Source organism: Temnothorax longispinosus, chromosome 11 (genome assembly GCF_030848805.1).
Source record: "Temnothorax longispinosus isolate EJ_2023e chromosome 11, Tlon_JGU_v1, whole genome shotgun sequence".
NCBI lineage: Eukaryota > Metazoa > Arthropoda > Insecta > Hymenoptera > Formicidae > Temnothorax > Temnothorax longispinosus.
In genome coordinates, this window is record NC_092368.1 from 1,979,919 (window position 1) to 2,000,228 (window position 20,310).

Below are 20,310 nucleotides of genomic sequence, written 5' to 3' on the forward strand. Positions count from 1 at the left end.
AAAATTAAATTTTTGAGCACATTACAGAAGATTTCATTTAACGTCAGGATAAAAACAGAATCGTCACGTTGACGTTTCATTATCGAACGGCAATTCGGAGAAAGCGCTCGCTAAATCAGTTTCCTCGTACTCCAACTTTTCTCGCTCCTCCTTAGAACGGGTAGCCTGAAAGTCCTGCGGGATAAAAATCTTCGTCTCGCACGCGTACCTCCTGTCGGCCTCGGAAAAGCGCTGCAGCTTGGACCACCTTATCGCTACGTCCTTGCGCACGCACTTCCTAAACACCAGGCAGTGAATATGACGAAGTTTCTCGTACTTGATCCTCATGAATCCCATACGGCTCAGCGCGTACCTCCAGGACCTCATCAGTTTCGCGTTCGCGCCAACGTGCTTCGAGTCCGGGCTCGCGACGATCAGGATGCCGCCGCTTTTCAACACGTCGTACGCGTTCCCGCAGCACGCGTATCTCTGCTCCGGACACGGCAGGTACTCCAGCAACAGGGAGAACACGACGGAGTCGTAGAAATCCGCCGGCAATTGACGAATCTCCCGCGTGTCACGCGAGAGGATCTTCTCCCCTCCGATCGCGACGTTCAAAAAGTCGCATCGATAGACCTCCTCCACCGTGGGCGTTAGATCTATCGCGGTGACGTCGAACGCATCGTCGATACTCAGAGGATTGTAGCAGCTTCCTACATCCAGCACCGATATTCTCCGTTCAGAAGAATCTCGCAATCCATTTGCCGTACCGCTCGGGTTGTTCTCACGCGTTCGACCCTCGACACTAGGCCCCACCGAAGAGAGAGTCATTTTAGCGTTTATATCTCGCTCTCTCTTATTGTATTTCTCTCTACCACCGTTGAGAAAGTATTCCTTGCACTGGGCTTTTATCCATTCCATTCTGCAGTACGTTCCGCTTCTCAAATCTGAGTTGTTATCCGCCCAGCACTTGACGGCCAATTTTTGCATCGACGCGGCATACTCCTGGAATAATATCGAAATAATTATAACGTATACTACGTATGAGATACTATTAAAGACGATCTTGGGTCGTGCGACTGTTAAAATTGAGATTTTTAACTCATAATATAATATGAATCTTGTGATTTATTATCCTGTTTTGTTTCGTACACATATGTACATACGTATGTTTAGGACGCGAAAATATTCAATTTGAATATTTTAAAACTGCAATTTTATTTTACTATCGTCCGGTCTGATTGTCCGTCAAGCGATAACTGTAGAAAAAAAGTAGTTTCACGGCAATATATGATTTTAATTGCTTCGTAAATATGTATTTTTATTTATGAAACATATGTACAGTGGCTGCATTCTGATATTTACTGTCAGTACTGAAAATCTACAATATACGTAAAATATAGAAAAATATAGATTTTCAGTACTGACAGGCTGCAGTCCACTTGACTGCACTTGACGCTACAAATGCTTCAAAGCATTCCTCTTCTCTTTTCTTTCAATGAAGAAAAGAAGGAGAAGAAGAACGCAAATAAGCATTTGTAGCGTCAAGTGGACCGCAGCCACAGTAGTGACAAATGAATTTAACGCTAACGTTAAAAACTAGTTACTTATTCAGATATTTATGTTAGTGATACAAAAATTTATATTTTTAATCACTATCTTCAATTATCTTCGGGTCCCAAGCAGTCCCAAGGTTCCATTGATAGCCATGACAATTCGTCCAAGATTGATGGTCTTTAACATTATCGGTGCATATACTAATTTGTGCTTCTCCAACAGAATTCAACTTTTCGAACTTCACGGACCTGCAAAACGTCGTTTCGCGCCAAATGGCGCTTCCACGCGATCTCGGCACCATACTGATGACACTCGGCGCGTAACAAGGCGTGAGTTCCCTTCACGATGTCAGCCAAGCGTTTATGCTCCTCCGTCGCCATTCGATCAGCCCACTTTCTCGTTTTCCACGATATTCCGAGTGGACGATGAAAACACTCGGTGCCTTATCAATGCTGCGCGTTTCGTCACGTTTTATCAACTTACACGGAGCTGATCTTTCCCACACTTGTCACAGCTACTTCACGTCTGCCTGTTTACATCCGACACGTGTACTGACTGCGCTGACAGTGACGGGACGACGGGAGTCAATTCGGTTCCACTTCTGTAATCGCTGACTTACCAACATCACTGATTTCGAATCGTCCATATCGACACGGCGTAACTTATCAACGGCGTCGATGTCAGTTTTCCGAATGGCTCCACCGCGGCGTTGAGTGTCACGGCTCTTTAAAGGACGGGTGTTGACAAACAAATCGTAATTTCAAGAGCTCGACACGCGATCTCAAATTATAATGACGAAATAAGAATGGAAACGGGGAGATAATGAGCAACTGCAATTAATTAAAGTACATACATTTTTATAATCTGTTATTTACGACGTTTATATCGATAATGAACAATTATTATTTTACTTGTATAATTTAAATGTTAACTCGTGTATGAGTGTGAACAGATATATCTCTTTTGTAAAGCATAATATCAAATGGCATTAAATGAACGTGGAATTGATGAATTTTTATCATTTTCCAGATACCTGATATTTAAAATGTTGCACGAGATCTTGTTGTCACTTTGGGGATGTTCGACCAGTGTGTCGCAGATAATAGAGGCAGATGTGAGTGTATATTATAACAAAATGTAATATATAAATAATTAAGTAATATATATAATGTATAAATAGTATATATAGTAATATACAATTAAAAATGAACATTATCTTTATGTGCTTTTCGTCAAATCATTCAATTTCTCTTTCAGTCCGTAGATCTCGATAAATACTTACATCCCGGCGAACGAGCGCTGCTCAATAAGATATTGGACGTTGTGAAGGAATGCAACGTTGTACGAAACTTCATACACGCAGTAAGCAGCGAGGATGCGAAAGGTTTGAGGAGAGAAATCTGACGAAACGTATTTTACGCAATTCGACATAATTGTCTTATTTGTCAATTCAATTTAATCATTTTGTTCCACAGAATATGTCGCGCCCGGTCTGTACATACGTGCTCTGTGCGACGGAATGGATCAAGCGCTGGAGCCGTTTCGCGAAGAAATAATTGAATTGGAGAACACAGTCTTGAACAACCGTCACACCCCGCTGTCGCTGATTCTCTGCAGCGTTGAAAAATATACTTGTCTATTTTCCGTACTGCATTCCATCATCCGTGAGGTGATTATATATACTTCTCCAAGATATTTTATATCAGCTGATTCTGTTATGATTATATTTAATTGCCTTTTTTTTTATTTAGATGAAGATGTACGTTTTCTTTCCACTTTGTCACAATGTTAGCTATATCATGCAGTTGCACAGTTTAATGAGAGTCTAAATAATGTAAAATATTATAGTATCGAATTGAATAGCTACTGTCATGAAGTATTACAATTTATTTGTGCAGAAAGAGAAGGATGTTATCTTTTTATTTAGATGAAGATATGCGTTTTCTTTCCACTTTGTCACAATGTTAGCTATATCATGCAGTTGCACAGTTTAATGAGAGTCTAAATAATGCAAAATATTATGGTGTCGAATTGAATAGCTACTGTCATGAAGTATTACAATTTATTTGTGCAGAAAGAGAAGGATGTTATCTTTTTATTTAGATGAAGATATGCGTTTTCTTTCCACTTTGTCACAATGTTAGCTATATCATGCAGTTGCACAGTTTAATGGGAGTCTAAATAATAACGCAAAATATTCTTATGGTATCGAATTAAATATAGCTACTATCATGAAGTATTACAATTTATTTGTGCAGAAAGAGAAGGATGTTATCACCCGTCTCTTTCGTTTCAGATTCGTACGCAGAAGCTCCATGGTTGTAAATTGTTGCAGTGTTTACATCAGCGTATGCATACCGGCATACCCGAGATCAACGCCACTTTGGAATTGTAAGAGATTTTTAACGAGACTCAACATTGTTAGCCTTATTCATTTACTCGCTTTTAGGATGGCCCATTCCGTTCACATTGTTTTCTACAAGCATCTAACGAGCTGGCTCTTGTATGGGCATCTGGAGGATATTCACACAGAATTTTTCATACAAAAATCATTGGATTGCGAGAAACCTTCGACGCATGAGGATGGAAAGAACGATATTGATGCACGTGAATCGATAAACGGCAAGAAAATTGATGTCGATATGTGGGACTATACTGTCCAGATGGACATGCTTCCGTCTTATATCAGGCCGTCGCTGGCAAATAAAATCCTGACCATCGGTCAAACTGTCATTATGTTTGGGAATGACCCCAGACAGAAGAAAGGTAAAAAAAATGCGATTTTTAATTGCTTGAAAAGGAAACTATCTTGTTACAATTGTTATATCACTCTTCAGAAAATGAGCGCAGTCATCTGGTGCACTATAGAAGATAGTTGTGAAAAGCCAAGTGTCTGTTTCAGATTTCAGCCTGATATCCAAGACAGAAAATTCCGTGTGGGGCGACAAAGAGTACGAGTACTTCAGGAAACTTCAGAATCTCCAGGCGAAGTCTGTTTTTAACATTGTCGAGTTTGACCGCACGATCAACGAATTGAAACAGTGCGTGACCGAGCTTCTGTGGCACGTGGCCGTCGAAGAGGCGCAGCTGATGCAGCAGCTCAGACTGGTGAAAGAATTCTTCCTGATGGGACGCGGCGATCTCTTCTTAGAATTCATCAAGCTCACGGCGCACGTTCTGAATAAGGCACCCACGAGTCATACATCCAGGGACATTAATCTCGCGTTTCAAATGGCGCTGAGGAGGATGCATCTAAACGACGAAAGCGCTATCGACAGCTTTAACTTCGTGGTGCCCGTGCCACCTTCTGAAAACGAGGACGCCGACACGGACGCCACCGATCTCCCCGATAACGAAAGGCAAGATCCTAATGGTGCGTATTTGTGTTGCAATTTTTTTTCCAAGATATTCAAAGACAAGACGTTGAACAAATTTTATCATTTTAGAGAAACGCGGATGGGGTATGATCACGTTGAAGTACAAAGTTGTTTGGCCATTGCATCTGTTGTTCAATCCAGCCGTGCTGAACGATTACAACACTTTGTTTCGCTTCCTATTAAGAGTTAAAAAGACGCAGATAGACTTGTGGAATCTCTGGAGCGAGCACATGCATCACAAGAACATGTAAATTATATATTCATGAATGTCACAAGATAATTAACATTTTTGTTGTCCGTAATTGCTATAGCACGATATATTAAATTCACAGTGACATCGGCGTGATCCAATTGAGAAATAATTTGATCTTCATCGTCGACAACTTACAGTATTATCTGCAAGTAGACGTGCTGGAAAGTCAATATACTGTAATGGAAGCGAGTATGAAGAACACACGGAATTTTGAGGATATACAGAAGGCGCATTCTGTATTTCTGGCTAACGTCATGTCGCAAACCTTTTTGCTAGGCAATGGAACAGGAAAAAAGAATCCCGTAAATTTCATTAAAATCACGATTATAAAATTCAAAATTAGGCAGAGTATCGCAGATTTGGCGCGAGCCGTCTTTCGTTATATCAATTCTTTGATTACTTTAATCCACATTTTTAAAGACGGCTCCGTAAATCCGAGACTCTGTTGTTGCTCCTTGGTATTCATGAATATTTTTAACAGGTAAACAAGTTGATACATCTTTTGCTACGGCTGTGCGACGATTTCATCTTACAAGCGTCCATGTGGGAGGTCGGCAATTTGCTCTTAACGGAGAAAGAAGAGCTCAAAACGTTATGCGAGACGCTCGACAGCGTAATGGACTGGTTGACAAAGACATTGAATAGAGTGCGTGCACAGCCCAGTGGAGAGCACTTGGCTCGATTGCTATTGAGATTAGATTTCAACAGATGGTTCAGTAAAAAGGTTTGAAGGAGGTAAAGAAAATCACGTAGTGAATTACAAATACATCGCGGCATATTACTGAAGAAGAACATAATATTACGTCTCTTTTTGTAAAGATTGTTTTATTAGAGCTCAATAATGTTCAGTCAAGAATTCATAATGAATGGTTAAATTAATAATGCGAATAATAACGCGAAAAATTGATAAACAAGAGCTTTAAGTAATTTGTATAAAAGAACACTCTGTGGCCTGTTGTTCTTTTTACACAGATCACATCTTATACATTTGAAGTCTATAATACTTCCTCAAATTTATTTTTTTGTATCATGCAACTCATACAATCAATATAGTAATCGTTAATATATATATTTTTATATAATTTCATTATAATACTCTTTACGAATGATTTGAATAATATTTATTCTGAATGATGCTAATGGCAGTATGATAAAAACTTGGTTCTACATGTCGTACATGTTTTGTGATAATATAATTATTGGTCCTTTTTAAGCAAGGATCTTAATCTATTATCGTATTATATAGCAATAGATATACGCTCTATAATATATCACAAATATGAAAGAACAATTTTTAAGACTCCTGTTTCTTTGACTCATGACACTGCGATGTCGTGTGAATTTCTTTCTTGTATTATCGAAATAAATAAACTTTCGTTTACCCAGCTACTCGCATCCTGTAGGAAACAAGAGTCTTAAATACAAAGAGGCAAGCATTGTTTGAGATCTTTGAAATGTTATTTAACCCTTTGTGATCCTTTGAATTCATCGACATAATGCGTTGTAATAATCTTTCGCATAATTCGAATCTGTACACTATTATAATCGCGTAAATTAAATTTTTGGAATTTCCATAAATTCCTCCAAGTAATAAAAATTCCTTTCTTTTTATTCATGTTAGCCTCGCTGATTAAATGAAATTGAAATACCTGATTTTTGCTCTTGATTTGCGATAAATAACTATGGACCGCAAAGGATTAACATTTATTTTTAATTATTAATATGTAAAATTATAGTACTTTACGTAATACGTGAATTGTTTGTTTTCTTTAAAATACATGGAATTCTTATTTTATTCTTATTGCAGATTGTGAAATTCTCAATCGCTATCGTCATCGTTATAATCTTCTTCGCCGTATCCATGTGCACTATCATCATATCCGCGTTGATGCAGTTGTATCGTGTTTTTGATAGACGCGTCGGAAGCCAATTCCTCCGCGGTGATACCGTCATTATTCTTCAATGTCGCATCGGCATCGTGCTCCAACAATAAATTCACCATCTCCAAATGTCCGTGACTCGCTGCTACGTGCAATGGCGTGTCACCCATTTTATTCTACGATTGAAAGTGAAAAAGATTAAGAGGTAACTTTGTGCGAAACACACGAATGCAAATATGAGGACATACGGCGATACGGTAGAACCGTTCGCACTTGTATCTTATATTAAAATGTGACCGTCTCATTCTGTTGCTTATTTCGTGAAAGCTTAAAATGTTGTAGCGAGTTTAAAATCATATGGCTACGCTTAGTTGTTTAGTTATTAAAATAAGAATACAAGTCCAGTTCTCCAAACTACAGGTCCATTCCCTTACTTGAGCGTTTACTACGGGATTTAGCAGATTCAGGAGCTCTCTCGCACATTCTAAATGGCCAGTGCGTGCCGCCCAGTACAGCGGCGTGTTTCCAGCTGCATCCAAGCCCGTTCCCGATATGCCCTCCTTCAAGTATTCCGCCAGGAAGGAAACATTGCCCCGTCTCGCAGCGTCGTGCAGCGGCAGCTCGATCTCTTCCGTTTGTTCCTCGACTGAGAACAATAGATTATGAATATAACATAATAGATTATGAACATTACATTGAGGATAAACGAATGTTATGCATTTTTCCTTACCATAAGTAGCAGGTATGAGTCCTTTCTGATCTCCGCACTTAGCCCTCCACCAATTTGGATCGGTATCTCTGTCGTAAACGTAAAGTAAATCACCTTCTTCGAACGATAACTCATCCGCCTGTTAAAAAGCAGTAACATCATATTTTTACACATTAAAAATATACGAAACAATATAATTCCATAATAATAAGAGAAATATAATTACATATATGTTATTACGACACACGTATATATTATGTAAGAAACATATTTTGTTAATAGACTGTAGATGCACTTACACGTTGCGCAATATACTTGCATAACGTCCTGACCACTTTTACCTTTCCTTAAAGATAACATATAATATTAACACATTTATGTCAGATACTATCTTACTTAAAAAATAAAAATTATTCGTGTTTAATTGCAAAAATGAGGTACATTATACACTCATATTCTCATGTATCTGATGAGATTATTATTCTAACCTAGATTTGTACAATAATTATACACATTAGCAAAGCTACGCAAAATAATGATCCTTCAATAATCACGGCGGAACTGTAATTCTTTTAGGCTGCTGATTTTTTCATTTCAAGCGTACATTTCGCACTCGATAGATTTTAAATGGATTGAGACGTTGGATTGAAATATGTGATATAACCTTAAATTTATATATAATAGAATTTTATTGAATTCGTAACAAATATGACATGAATATAATTGTTATAATTAGCATAAATAAACGATCTGTATAATACATGGTCAGTACATACATACAGAGATTCATATGTACATATATAAAAGCTTTTTCCTATCACACACAATCATCACAATAGAACCAAGAAGTACTTCAGGAATTATACGGTAAATACTTAGATATCGTTATCAAATTGCGCATAACAAGATCGTAAATTATACATTGCCATGCCAGACAGAGTTGTAATCCGACGTATGGCTATTTTATGGTATATTTACCAGGTTTCCAGGTGGTTTTAGGTGGAACAGGTGGTTTTACAAGCACACTCATGGCTGTGTAATTCTATCATCATAATATCAATCCAATGACTCACACGGATTCACAGTGACGCGCAGCTACATATTTCAGCCGCGGTTGACACGCCCCGACGTAGAAATTAATCTAAATCTTCTTTCTTGCCACTTTCATAAATAACACCATATCTGAAATATACAAGAGAATGAGATGCAATTTAAATGATAATTCAGCTGCTGATATTTTTATAGCCTATTTAGCAACGGTGTAACATCACGCAAATTAGAAATTTATTTCGAGCGATAAATAAAAAAATGTCCATCGCATTGCTCTAGAAAATAACTTTTATAAATCGATATGTGAAATACTCACTGAAGAACACAATCAGAACGAAGGCGATCATGAGCCATACCCAGCATCTCCATTTCGACTTGGTGTGCTCTTCCAACTTTAGGGATTCCTTCTTTAATTTCACAGCGTTTACATCGGTCAATTTGTCGGACATTTCCAGCATGCCGATATCCTTTTTTATGATGGCGCTCGCCGCTAACGCGTGTTCCTTCATAGTGCTGGTCATCGAGAGCATGTTTTCGGCAATCTTCTCCTGGATGTTACGATTGTACTTCAAAATAGCGTCGAGATCGTCGTCCTGGACATTAGAGCCCGTTAATCTCTGTCGCACGCCATCCTTATTCGCGTCTGTAACACACAACGAGATTTAATGTCGAGAGTCACGCGCAAGAACCAGACTTTCGGTATCGCACGCTGAGGTAGCAAGTCACCTTTGCCGCTGTGGAATAATTCCGCCCGTAATTCTCGATTGTACTTGGCGACTGTCTTCTGATGTATCTGCGTTGTGATATTCGTACTGGCGGAATTGTTGGTGGACGCTGAACTTTTCGATAGCAATTGCGCGGCGATCACCCTCTCCACCGGGTTCGACAACTTCATCGCATTTATTACTCCTTTCAGGAAATCTATCCGTTTGACGTAGCCCATCATGGTATCCTTGGGTGGTTTACTGTAAATGAAAATCCAGCATTTTAACGCTACACAAACGTCTTTAATACCGTGATGCTGATAATAATAATTAGATATAATTTGAAAATGATATACAGAGTGTCTTTGATTTTGCAACATTAAAAAACGATACATCGTGGGTCTGTTTTCTATTGTTGGCTGCAATAGTTCAGAGTTCATTTTTTTTTTACACCACATAGGAAAAAAAAGGATAAACTCTGAACTAGTGCAGCCAATTCGGCAATAGAAAACAGGCCTGCTATCAAAGAATTGTCAAAGATCATCACACAGAGTGCAAATAAATGATTTATATTTTTGCTATCGTACAGTGTCTGAACGCGCAAATTTTAATTGGCCGATTTATTCAATCAACTTTAAATACTTCTTATTTAAAAACTATTAATCTTGACACGTTAATTATAGGATTTTCATCTTGAAGTGAGGACTTTGTTGTTAACTGTTGTCACCCAAAATCTGAGGCATTCTCTATATCATATAAATAATGCTTTTTTAATAATAATAAATTATACGTTTTAATGATATTATACTGCACAACTGAAAATATTACTTTGGTAAATTTTGCAGCTCCTTCATCATGTCATCCAGAGAAAGTATGTACTGAAACAAAAAATGCATATGTCAAGTGTTTGTATGAACAAAACTCTTTCATACAATCTATAGATATTTATAGCTTATATATGAATAATTTATGTAGCAACTCCTAACGAATAGATTATTTAATTCTTGTGTCATTTTCTCAAGAAATAACAGTTAGGTAAAAGAAATTTAACCATCCACATAGCAATGTGCGCAAGTTAATTTATATACAAACAAAAATTTTATAATAAATATTATAATTAGAATTGTCTGACGTGTCTTAATATTATGCTTTGTATTTCAGATAATTAATATATAAAATCACTCCGATATCTAATGTACTGATCTAGCCCTAATGTGTGATAAACAGAGGAACGTGACAGAACGTAGAGGTTAGAAACAGCATTCGCATACTTTCTCGAGTTTCCAATCCTTGTTCGGATCATCCTTCGCTATCAGCTCGCAACGCGTTAGGAGCCGCTTGACGTTGATTTCCAGCCTGGTCATTTGAGTCATTTGGCATGTATGCGGCGGGAAAGAAAGCAGGAGAGTCTCGTGCCGTTACCGTTCAACGTAAACAGGCATGTCATTCATCATATCTCTCGCTTGATCACGTGTGCAGAGACGAGATAACAGATTATTGTCATCGCACATGTGATGATGATTAAAAATATTAGAACATACGATTCGAGTATCGAAATGTAGTGAAAGCAGTCGAAAGGAGGACTTTGAGAATAAATGTCCGTCGCGTCCCGAGCGTGTTCAGAGTTCTTGAAACGCTCGGGAGAAACTTTCGCGCTTTAAAAACTCGCGCCAATTCTCTTAATTCGCCCGAGCACTCCCGCTTGATTTCGCGCGCACTATATCGGCCAATCGTAGTGCAGAAATTCAAAATTTAAAATTTTAAGATTGCCAAATGACGCGTTGAAGACTGAAAGATTGCAAAACTGGAGAGGAAAGGGCTTGAAGATAAAACTTAACAAATCGGGTCGTCATTGTTAGATTAGTAATGCTTTAATGGAAGAAAAGAAGATAATCGAGTCTAGATATGATAAAAAGTATAAGGGATTGTATGTGAAACTGGATGGACTGATCAGTATCTAAAGATGGAAAAATTTAGACAAGATGAATAGGAGAGATAGTGAGCATTGATGATAAGATTGAAATTTGATAATGTGGGAGGAGGGGAGAAATATGTATTTTGTGGGCAACGGCAAGATTGTATATAAAGTCATCATTACGTAGAGAAGTGTGTACAAGATTAGTTTTTAAGGAATTAGGAATAAAGAAAAAATGTGTGAAAGAGTATATGGAACGAGCAATTATAGGTAAGATAAAAGGAAATAGTTGAGGAAATTGGAGAGAAAGAGATTATTATTATTATTATACAAAGGTAGTAAATATATATGGTATGGATGGTATGAGTGTGTTAAGAAAAAATGGTAAAAACTAAGTCCATTTCTGTACGAAGTTAGTAAATTATTATTATCATATATTACTAATTACTATAATGTCTTTCCTGTTTAAAATAATAGATACAATATGATCAGATTACATTATATTACATTCAATTTCAATGTAAATTAATAAGGTTTTTATTCATTTACATTGAAATTGAATGTAATACAATGTAGTCTGATTATATTGTATCTATTATTTTAAACAGGGTTATTTATATTATTTACACATTTACAGCAAAGATAAATATTCAAGTCAAGGCGATTAAAGCTTCGCACTCGGGGAACCCAGGTCGAATCGAAACGAACGCGGTCCTGGTCTTGCGACAGTCCCGAACGAATATCCTCGTTAATTGCGGATTCCGCTGACTTTGTTCTTTTCGCATTTTTGACCAGAATTTTCGACCTTACATGCCACTCTTTTTTCGCGCATCGGTGGATACACATAGTGTGAATTTTATCTAGCGAGACGAGAGTGCGGTAGACCGAAAGCTGACAAGGTACATCATTAATATCGTATATATAATGTGAAAGAACAATGGAAAATTGTTTCATTCCTTTCTTCTTCGGTTAATTTATCTGCATGTTCACTTATTAAGTGTCCATGTAAAAGATCATATTGCGCGCATAATACTAATTCTATGATTTATCTAATTGTTGACTTTTTGAGAATTTTTTAGATTCTTTTTACACGAATTGAAACGTTTTTCAGAAAAACAAACAAAATAATAATAAAATATTTCAGATTTTTATTATTCAATTTAAAATCCTTATTCAATTGTTTTTGAAAGTATCTGAGAAATTTTACATATTTTTTCAGAATTTTTCATAAATCTAAAATTTTAATCTAAAATATGAGAAATTTTTTCATCAGAATATAGAAAAATTCAAAGAAATCTATATTTTCTTGCAAATAATTTTGTTTCCAGTGTATACCTACGCAACGACAACATAATAATAACGATTCTGATGTTAATAAGAGTTAAAGAATCAGGGTCTCATTTACTACGTTTACGCGAGTGTTACTTCTGTAGTAACTTACGATCGATAATTTCTTCGCGTAAACGGGATTTTGTAGTACTTAACTTCCGACAATTTACTCCGCGTAAACGAGCGAATTATCGTAATTAAGTTACTACAGAAGTAACGCTCGCGTAAACGTAGTAATTGATAATCAAGATAATTTGCAGGGGGTTGAGGGTCTAATGTCGAGAGGGTAATGCCCCCGGCGTTACGTGATTCGCGCGTCATGGAGAGGGGGAGAGCACGCGATTTGATCGGCGCCGCGGCCGCGGCCGCGGCCGCAGAGGGGACGCCGTCGCCATCGCCAGTCGTTGCTACGTTCAGGTCGGGGGAGATTCTTGCGACCGAGCACCGTAACGATCAGCAGCAACACCCGGACAATAACGCCGTCGTCGTCATGGGCAAGCAGAATGGCGAGGATCTGGATCAGGACGCGCAGGAGCGGATGCTGAAGGAGGACAGCGCCGCGAAGATCGCGATCGAGAAGGAGGAGAAGGACGAGAAGGCCACCGAGGTGAGGCTCTTCTTCGTGGACCTCGTCTCTCGACTCCCCTCCGCCTCGAGATCCCCAAATTTTGCGAAGATAAAAAAGCCGGCTGTCTCGCCCGCGCTTTTTCATCTTCCGCGCGAGGCTCTCCCGAACGCATTTGGACGTCTCGAGTTTCCCCTGGAAAGGAAAGGTTGAGATCCGAGCTCCGTCCGTTAATCGGTTAACCTCAATCCGCCGTTTTGCAGACGTCACGTCGAGACGGGACCACGGGAACGGTCTTGCCTTTTGTTAGCTCCCTTTGGCTCACGGACACGCCTATCTCGCCATTGTGCGAGCGATCGATCGCCCCCGGAGACGGACAATGACCTATGTTTCTATGCGCCCTTATGGAACAGTATACCGGATTATCTTAATGCGATTTAAAAAAACCACACGATTTTTTTTATTCGGATTTATTGGATCGTAGCAAGAGCGAGGCGTATTGTACTGTTTCGACAGCTGTGAACGGTAAAGGAAGATGGGTCGATTAAATCTGGAATGAGTGGAATGTACGCAAGTCCCGAGCAAGTTGCATCATCATGTGACCCGAGTTTTTTTTTTAACTTATTCTAAAATGTGTCTGGTAGATATGCAGCATGGAGATATTAGCTTCCATAATTTACACGTTTAATCCTCGTCAGCTTTGATAAGTAAACAATGATGCCTTGAATTTGAATTTTTATCTGCCTTATGGCGACATATATTCTTCGTTTGTCGCGAAAAAGAAATGATAAACTTGTAAAAAAATACGAGTATCACCTTTCGGAACACTCGGCATTAACATTAATTATGTATTATACATATATTTGCATATATATTTTTTTTATATTTAATATCTTGACAATTAGTTACCATATTGGTCTGATATGTCTATAATTATATTATGAACTGTCTTGTAATTCTCTTACTCGAGTCAACTTCAAAGTGTACGCTTCTTTGAACAGGTGAAGTTTATCTCGGAGAATGGCGACGCCAAGATCGACATCGAGATGGTGAAGGCGGTGCTATCTGGAATGGGGAAGGAGGAATTGATGAAATTTGCAAACGATCCATTCTGGGTGAAATTGAGATGGGCCTTGTTCATCGTCTTCTGGCTGATATGGGCAGCCATGTTGGCCGGTGCCATAGCGATCATCGTGATGGCGCCAAAATGCGCCGCTCCTGAGCCGAAGAAACTGTGGGAGGAGAGCGCAATTGTTGAATTGGACGTCTCGGAATATAATCTCAACTTGGATATACTGGACGATTTGAAAAGTCAACATATCAGGGCCATATCTCTCTCGTCCTTGGTGAAGGAAAGCGCGAACGGTACGCACAGACTCGAATGTTTACCTTCTCAGAATATGTTATATTAATTGTAATCTCGATTAATTATATTTTGATATTCTTAATTTTTACAGGAGGAACCATAGATTTTAAAGCCATCAAGCCGAATTTGGGAAACATCAGCGATTTGGAAAATTTCGTTAAAGTGGCAAAGGAGAAGGACCAACAAATCTTTTTGGAGTTGGATCCCAACCATTCCTCCGTGGAGCATTCGTGGTTTAAAAAATCTGTACTGAGACAGGAGCCATTCACGTCCTATTACGTCTGGGCTGATGGAATAATCGGTTCTGACGGTGGAAAAGAAAGACGAAATCCTCCGAATAATTGGGTCAGTCCATACTTCTCTCCGACAAGTAATTTTCTGACGTAGAAAAGGAATGACGCGTACTAAACTTGAAATATACTTTTGCAGTTGAGCGTGTACGGCGGATCCGCGTGGGAATGGAACGAACAAAGGCGTCAATATTACCTTCATCAGTTCAACAAGTCGCAACCTGATCTGAATTACACCAACCCGGCAGTGGTGACAGAATTTAAAGTAGGTCTCTCTTGCAGCTTTATTTTTAGCCGACCGATTTATCCCGTCTGAATTTATATATTTACATATCTCATCGTCCTATTCTTCATTTAAGGACGTCTTGACTCACTGGCTGAAATTAGGCATTAGCGGTTTTCGCTTGGCAAACACGCAGTATCTGACGGAAGATCCGGAGCTGCGCGACGAATCCAGGAGCATTCTTCCCGTAGAACCGAACAGTTATCAGTCGCTAGTGCACGTTCACACGCGCGATCGTTCGGAGAACGCTGCGGTATTGTCGAAATGGCAAGAAGTGGTTCGCAACGAAACTGCTGGCAAAGGGTACGTTCGCTTCCTTTGTACCGTAGCTTCGCGATTATGTGCGTGCTATCTATATATCAGCTCACGTATATTGTTATTTACAGGTTGTTTGCGTTGCAAGATGACATTGGCGCGGACATCTTGCAAGTTTATAACGAAAAGACGACGATTGATCTACCGCAGAGTTCGCACTTCCTCACTAATGCCAACGCGAGCATAAACGCGACGGACTTGCGTAAAAGTATATCGCAATGGCTTGCCGTCACGCCGTGGCCTGCGTGGAATGTAAGTGTAACAAAATTAATTTTCATTACATATGGTTTTAAAGATGACACTAATTTTTACTATGTAATTTTAAATTTTTAACTTTGTAAACTTTGTATGTATTTCAATCGTAGGTGAATGGCAAACAGCGTTCCTTGAGGCAACGCATGCCTAAAGACGTCGCCGATAGTATCGTGTTAATGACCATGTTACTACCGGGCACGCCGATTCTTCGAGAAGAGGACGTCATGTCCGCGAAGGATGCGTTCGCAACCTTGTCGAGTGCCCGAAGTAGTCTAACGTTCCTTCACGGGAATACGACTCTCAGAATAGTAAACGGGACTGTCCTCGTATACGCGAGGTAAGCTTCGTGACGATTTATTAAAAAAAAATATATCAATGTGCTGTAATCATTGACTTTACAAATTTATGTGCGTTTTAACAAAAGTTAAATATTCATTCGCGAACCACTTTTAGAAGCGTTGGGCAACAAATTAATATAATATATATTGTTAACTATCAACTATCGATTAATTAACTTTGAAAATTAGTCGTTTAGATTGCTTTTCAATGTTTTTTCTATCCAAGTGGTTTGATTTATACGTAAGAAAGATTAACGGTATACTCTCTATGCGCATGAATGAAGGAGGTGGGTTTTAATTGGATAATTGAATTCATCCTTACGCACACAATTGACTAACGTCGAGTTATCCTTAAACGTCTCGGCCCGTGTTCTCACGGTGCTTTCGGCGATACATCTATCGCTTGATTTCACCTCGTACAAAGTACCGCTTCGTAACAGACGACTAAAACTCCTCTAAACATTTTTGACGTTAAGAATTAAAAAATGGGGGCTAATTAAAAAAATGCTTTGGGCGCATAATAAATACAATAGACTAACCAAAGATTAATTTTCCTTGTTCCACGCTTCCTTGTATGCAACACAGGAGTTGGTGAGTCTACGTACTAACATATCGCGATTACGCTTTGCAATAAAAACTTAACTGCATGCAAAAAAATACAATAAAACCAACTAACAGCTGTACATGATACTGTGTAGCTTACACTTCGTATCGTACATATGCTTTGAAATGTTTTGCTTTTGCTTGAATAAAGTCCGAAAGTATATCAATAAATACGTAAATTAAATTTGTAGGGTAAAAAGTGGCAATCCCGGATATCTCGTGGCGTATCAGACAGGAGACGAACCAGCCGTCATCAACCTGTCCGGAATACCGCGGATATCGGAAGAAATCAACGTGGTCGCGCATAGTCCCAACTATGACCAAAATACGGAATTAATGAAGTAAGGAGATTTTCACGATCTGCAAAAATCTCGTATCTTTTATGTTCAATAATTTAATTTAATATGGAAACTTTATCGCTTTTTCAGGACGAAATTACCGTCGGATGCTGTGCCCATATCACCGAAAAGCACACTGATTTTAACATTTGTACCGAAGGAGTCTTAAATCGATCCAAAAGAATTTAAATGCGAGAGCAATCGGCTATATACGATTGCATTTCTTTCTTCAATATACAAAACTAAAGGAAATCAAGGTTGATATAAAAAAGATTAGAATCGAGTTGTATCGAAATTCAAATTAACGGCAATATAGATGGAAGCTAGAGGTCCTAAAAATGTGAAATCACTTGGATCATTATTTATGCTGAAACTTATCTGATTTATTTGTATGTTGAAACAAAGCATAGTGTGAAGAAAATATGTTTTATTTGAATCATATACCTGTGTGTGCAACAAAAAGAAATGTATCTCAATGTCCGTACGTGTAATGAAAAAATATATAGCAAGCATCAAATACAAAGATTTGTAACTTCTTTCTGGAAGGGGAGGCGGGAGGGGCACCACGCTATTGCATGACTATTGAACGAAAATTCTTTTATTAAAAGAATCCCATGTGCTTTTTAATTGCATGACTATTGAACGAAAATTCTTTTATTAAAAGAATCCCATGTGCTTTCTAATTGCATGACTATTGAACGAAAATTCTTTTATTAAAAGAATCCCATGTGCTTTCACCCGCATGTGCGCAAGATTTTGTTTTTATTACATAATAAATACACAGCCTAAATATGTTAATCCTTAGATATGGGAAACAGTATGTACATGAGATTTGCTTTTGGAACAGAGCTCGGCGAGAACTTGGCGCTTTCGACCGATTTTCAGCTGGCTCCGCCTAACGCTATTTCCCTTGCCTCGTCGTCCCGCGCGCAGGTAGGCCGAGCTTTAGGCGGAGCCAGCCGAAAATCGGCCCAAAAGTTCATTTCTCGCCGAACTCTGGCTTGGAAGATTCATTCGATATGGAGCTTGTGTGGATCGGTGAATCTCGCCGTTATAATGTAAAACAGAGCGGGTAACACAACTAGGGCTAACATCGCGGGATGTATGCTGATTCCGCGAAGAGTCGCGACCGCTATCACGCCGTATCCGTGCAGCAACCAATGGCCCAAAATTACTATCACGTTTTTTATATCCGAGACGGAGCTCAACAGCAACGATTTTACCGTTTGATTCAGTTTGAACGCGAAATGCGCCGCATTCGAGAGCACCGACAGGATAATGGTGATATACGGGAAAGAGTAATCTGCAAAAGAGAACAATATATAATTAGCAATTAGCAAATGTCCTTTAAGGCACTCTATAGAGTATATATTACGACATACATATTAGACCTCCTCCCACGGCGTGGAGCAACGCGAGGATTGGATAGAAGTACAACGCTGCGTAAATTGAGAACTTGCCCTGTTTCGGCAAAAATTTCCTGGCTATTAGTGGCCTTATCAATAGCATGAGGACTATTCCTAAGGCGTAGAAGACGAAAACCATGGTGTATCTGCATCGTAAAGTAATATAAATTAAAGATACCAATATGATACATTCTGATAGAGCTAACAACAGAATATAATAGTTTTCACTAAATGTGTAAAAATTCTAATCTATTTCTATGCCAAGTGAAATGCATTACAATCTCTAGAGGTTCAAATAAAAGCTTTATATTTTTATCTAATACTAACAACGGATAAACTGCCTCTTGCGTGCAGTGTAAGGTCGCTTCGTAATTCGGATTCGGATTATGCAGCAGAGTGTACCAGTCCGACAATTTGTTCGCCTTGCACGACTTGACGTTGAACGTCCCGATGGGATCCGTCAGCTGCAGGACTATAAGGCATGCCAGGACCACCTCGAACAAGGCAGACAGGTGAAGGGCGATCACCTCCTTGGGTATATTACGACGCATGGCAACCATGTCGATGCAGAACCAGTGCAACACCAGGGCCAGGAGGGCCATGAAGCCTAGGTAGAGCCAGTCGTAGAACATGGGCGCATCCTCACAGGGCTCGCACGCCGACGACGCGTTGGTGCGGAAGCCGCGCGGACAAGCGCCGCAATCGCTCCAATTCCCATCCGACAGCAGCTCTCTGCCGCAATACAATCCGGGACAGCGCGCGAGGACATTCATGGTGTCACTCTGCTTTCCTCGAGAAAGCTCTCCTAAAAGTTAGAAGCATCTTTGGCTTGAGCGAATTTATATTAACACGGACATAACGTGGTTACAAACAGATCTCTGGTCTTAGACCCTTTTGATATAACTAAATAATTTTACCAGGTTCCCCTACGGATCCTCATGCAACATGCAACTGAATGTTTTGAATTCCCCTCTTTCCGTCAGCTTCCATACATTGTACGATGCACTCGCATTGATCACCTTGGCTCGCTTTGTATTCTTTGTATGCTAAAACAGATTAGATCCACGTGCTACATGCTCGAGGATCATTCCTCTCTTTCTTCCTTCAATTATATCCGTCGAAAACGAAATACTACCCTTTACCTCCTTTCTTCCTTTCGTATCGAATCTCACAGACTTCGCTTTCCTCTGTCATTCGAGGAACGTAGTTTCGTGTTCCTCAATAATCGCACTTGTTGTTCGCTCGTTGGGAACCTCTCAATGCTGCACGACAAAGATGTATTTTTTTTATTGACTACTTCGTGTACAAACAAGTGTACGTACCAGTCTACGTACATACATACCTTTTCTTCGTGCTTCAAACGACCCGAACACGCTGTCAGCTGTCAATAGTGTCAATCTGTCAACTCTGGCGAGAGGGACGGCATCTGGCACGAGCGTCGATCACCGCGAGAAACGCGCCGTCTCCCCGGTCGGTGAAGTCACGCTCGCGCGTATATTTATGGAATTACGGTGAGAATCGACGACAAGTGACGCAAGGGAGGCGAGTTATTTATAAAATTAATTGTGCATTTGTTTAGACGAGAGACCTTTGAGGTCGCCCCGACGCTACAACGCGTTATAATTATCGCTAAAACCGTTGTACTAATTAAGGAGTCTTATATTAATTATAATAGAGGTAAAAACTCTCGCGCGGGGGACACTTGACATTTTGCACACACGTATATGCGTGTCTTCCGATATGCGGTGTGTCGAGTGATGCATTATCCATCACGGCACTGACGGCACCGAAAAGGCTC

General features: G+C 39.4%; 6 protein-coding genes across 14 annotated transcripts; 2 read left to right on the plus strand and 4 right to left on the minus strand.

Annotated features, from left to right (window-relative positions):
- Positions 1-49: 49 nt before the first annotated feature.
- Samtor (S-adenosylmethionine sensor upstream of TORC1) lies at positions 50-2,098 on the minus strand. 2 transcript variants are annotated; one of them, XM_071794033.1, is made up of 2 exons: positions 1,785-2,098; positions 50-984 (listed from the first exon to the last, which is right to left on the minus strand). In XM_071794033.1, the coding sequence occupies exons 1-2, from the start codon at positions 1,914-1,916 to the stop codon at positions 64-66; spliced, it is 1,053 nt and encodes a 350-aa protein (XP_071650134.1). In that variant the 5' UTR covers positions 1,917-2,098; the 3' UTR covers positions 50-63. The 2 variants fall into 2 exon arrangements, with proteins under 2 accessions (XP_071650134.1, XP_071650136.1); XM_071794035.1 differs by lacking the exon at positions 1,785-2,098 and adding an exon at positions 1,587-1,742.
- Positions 2,099-2,236: 138 nt separating this feature from the next.
- On the plus strand, positions 2,237-7,112 carry Grip75 (gamma-tubulin complex component 4). 3 transcript variants are annotated; one of them, XM_071794020.1, is made up of 11 exons: positions 2,237-2,381; positions 2,566-2,650; positions 2,794-2,920; positions 3,012-3,205; positions 3,833-3,927; positions 3,986-4,302; positions 4,439-4,909; positions 4,983-5,160; positions 5,246-5,468; positions 5,648-5,901; positions 6,974-7,112. In XM_071794020.1, exons 2-10 carry the CDS (start codon positions 2,582-2,584, stop codon positions 5,894-5,896), a joined length of 1,923 nt encoding a protein of 640 aa, XP_071650121.1. In that variant the 5' UTR covers positions 2,237-2,381; positions 2,566-2,581; the 3' UTR covers positions 5,897-5,901; positions 6,974-7,112. The 3 variants fall into 3 exon arrangements, with proteins under 3 accessions (XP_071650121.1, XP_071650120.1, XP_071650122.1); XM_071794019.1 differs by lacking the exon at positions 6,974-7,112 and having other exon boundaries at positions 5,648-6,972; XM_071794021.1 differs by lacking the exons at positions 2,237-2,381; positions 6,974-7,112 and having other exon boundaries at positions 2,794-2,898; positions 5,648-6,972.
- LOC139822382 (osteoclast-stimulating factor 1-like) lies at positions 6,603-8,826 on the minus strand. The gene is made up of 5 exons (XM_071794037.1): positions 8,734-8,826; positions 8,055-8,101; positions 7,777-7,894; positions 7,481-7,692; positions 6,603-7,222 (listed from the first exon to the last, which is right to left on the minus strand). The coding sequence occupies exons 1-5, from the start codon at positions 8,783-8,785 to the stop codon at positions 6,986-6,988; spliced, it is 666 nt and encodes a 221-aa protein (XP_071650138.1). The 5' UTR covers positions 8,786-8,826; the 3' UTR covers positions 6,603-6,985.
- On the minus strand, positions 8,798-11,137 carry Use1 (Vesicle transport protein Use1). The gene is made up of 5 exons (XM_071794036.1): positions 10,781-11,137; positions 10,338-10,387; positions 9,532-9,770; positions 9,122-9,448; positions 8,798-8,937 (listed from the first exon to the last, which is right to left on the minus strand). The coding sequence occupies exons 1-5, from the start codon at positions 10,880-10,882 to the stop codon at positions 8,897-8,899; spliced, it is 759 nt and encodes a 252-aa protein (XP_071650137.1). The 5' UTR covers positions 10,883-11,137; the 3' UTR covers positions 8,798-8,896.
- A 1,920-nt stretch (positions 11,138-13,057) lies between these two features.
- Cd98hc (CD98 heavy chain) lies at positions 13,058-17,629 on the plus strand. The gene is made up of 9 exons (XM_071792562.1): positions 13,058-13,360; positions 14,320-14,683; positions 14,776-15,029; positions 15,114-15,239; positions 15,334-15,560; positions 15,644-15,824; positions 15,938-16,164; positions 16,960-17,109; positions 17,197-17,629. The coding sequence occupies exons 1-9, from the start codon at positions 13,073-13,075 to the stop codon at positions 17,273-17,275; spliced, it is 1,896 nt and encodes a 631-aa protein (XP_071648663.1). The 5' UTR covers positions 13,058-13,072; the 3' UTR covers positions 17,276-17,629.
- Positions 17,630-17,688: 59 nt separating this feature from the next.
- On the minus strand, positions 17,689-20,222 carry LOC139821507 (JNK1/MAPK8-associated membrane protein). 6 transcript variants are annotated; one of them, XM_071792575.1, is made up of 6 exons: positions 19,855-19,880; positions 19,648-19,774; positions 19,430-19,558; positions 18,840-19,317; positions 18,489-18,658; positions 17,689-18,409 (listed from the first exon to the last, which is right to left on the minus strand). In XM_071792575.1, exons 4-6 carry the CDS (start codon positions 19,283-19,285, stop codon positions 18,117-18,119), a joined length of 909 nt encoding a protein of 302 aa, XP_071648676.1. In that variant the 5' UTR covers positions 19,286-19,317; positions 19,430-19,558; positions 19,648-19,774; positions 19,855-19,880; the 3' UTR covers positions 17,689-18,116. The 6 variants fall into 6 exon arrangements, with proteins under 6 accessions (XP_071648676.1, XP_071648670.1, XP_071648671.1 ...); XM_071792569.1 differs by lacking the exon at positions 19,430-19,558 and having other exon boundaries at positions 19,655-19,774; positions 19,855-20,222; XM_071792570.1 differs by lacking the exon at positions 19,430-19,558 and having other exon boundaries at positions 19,655-19,774; positions 19,847-20,004.
- Between the last annotated feature and the right edge of the window lie 88 nt (positions 20,223-20,310).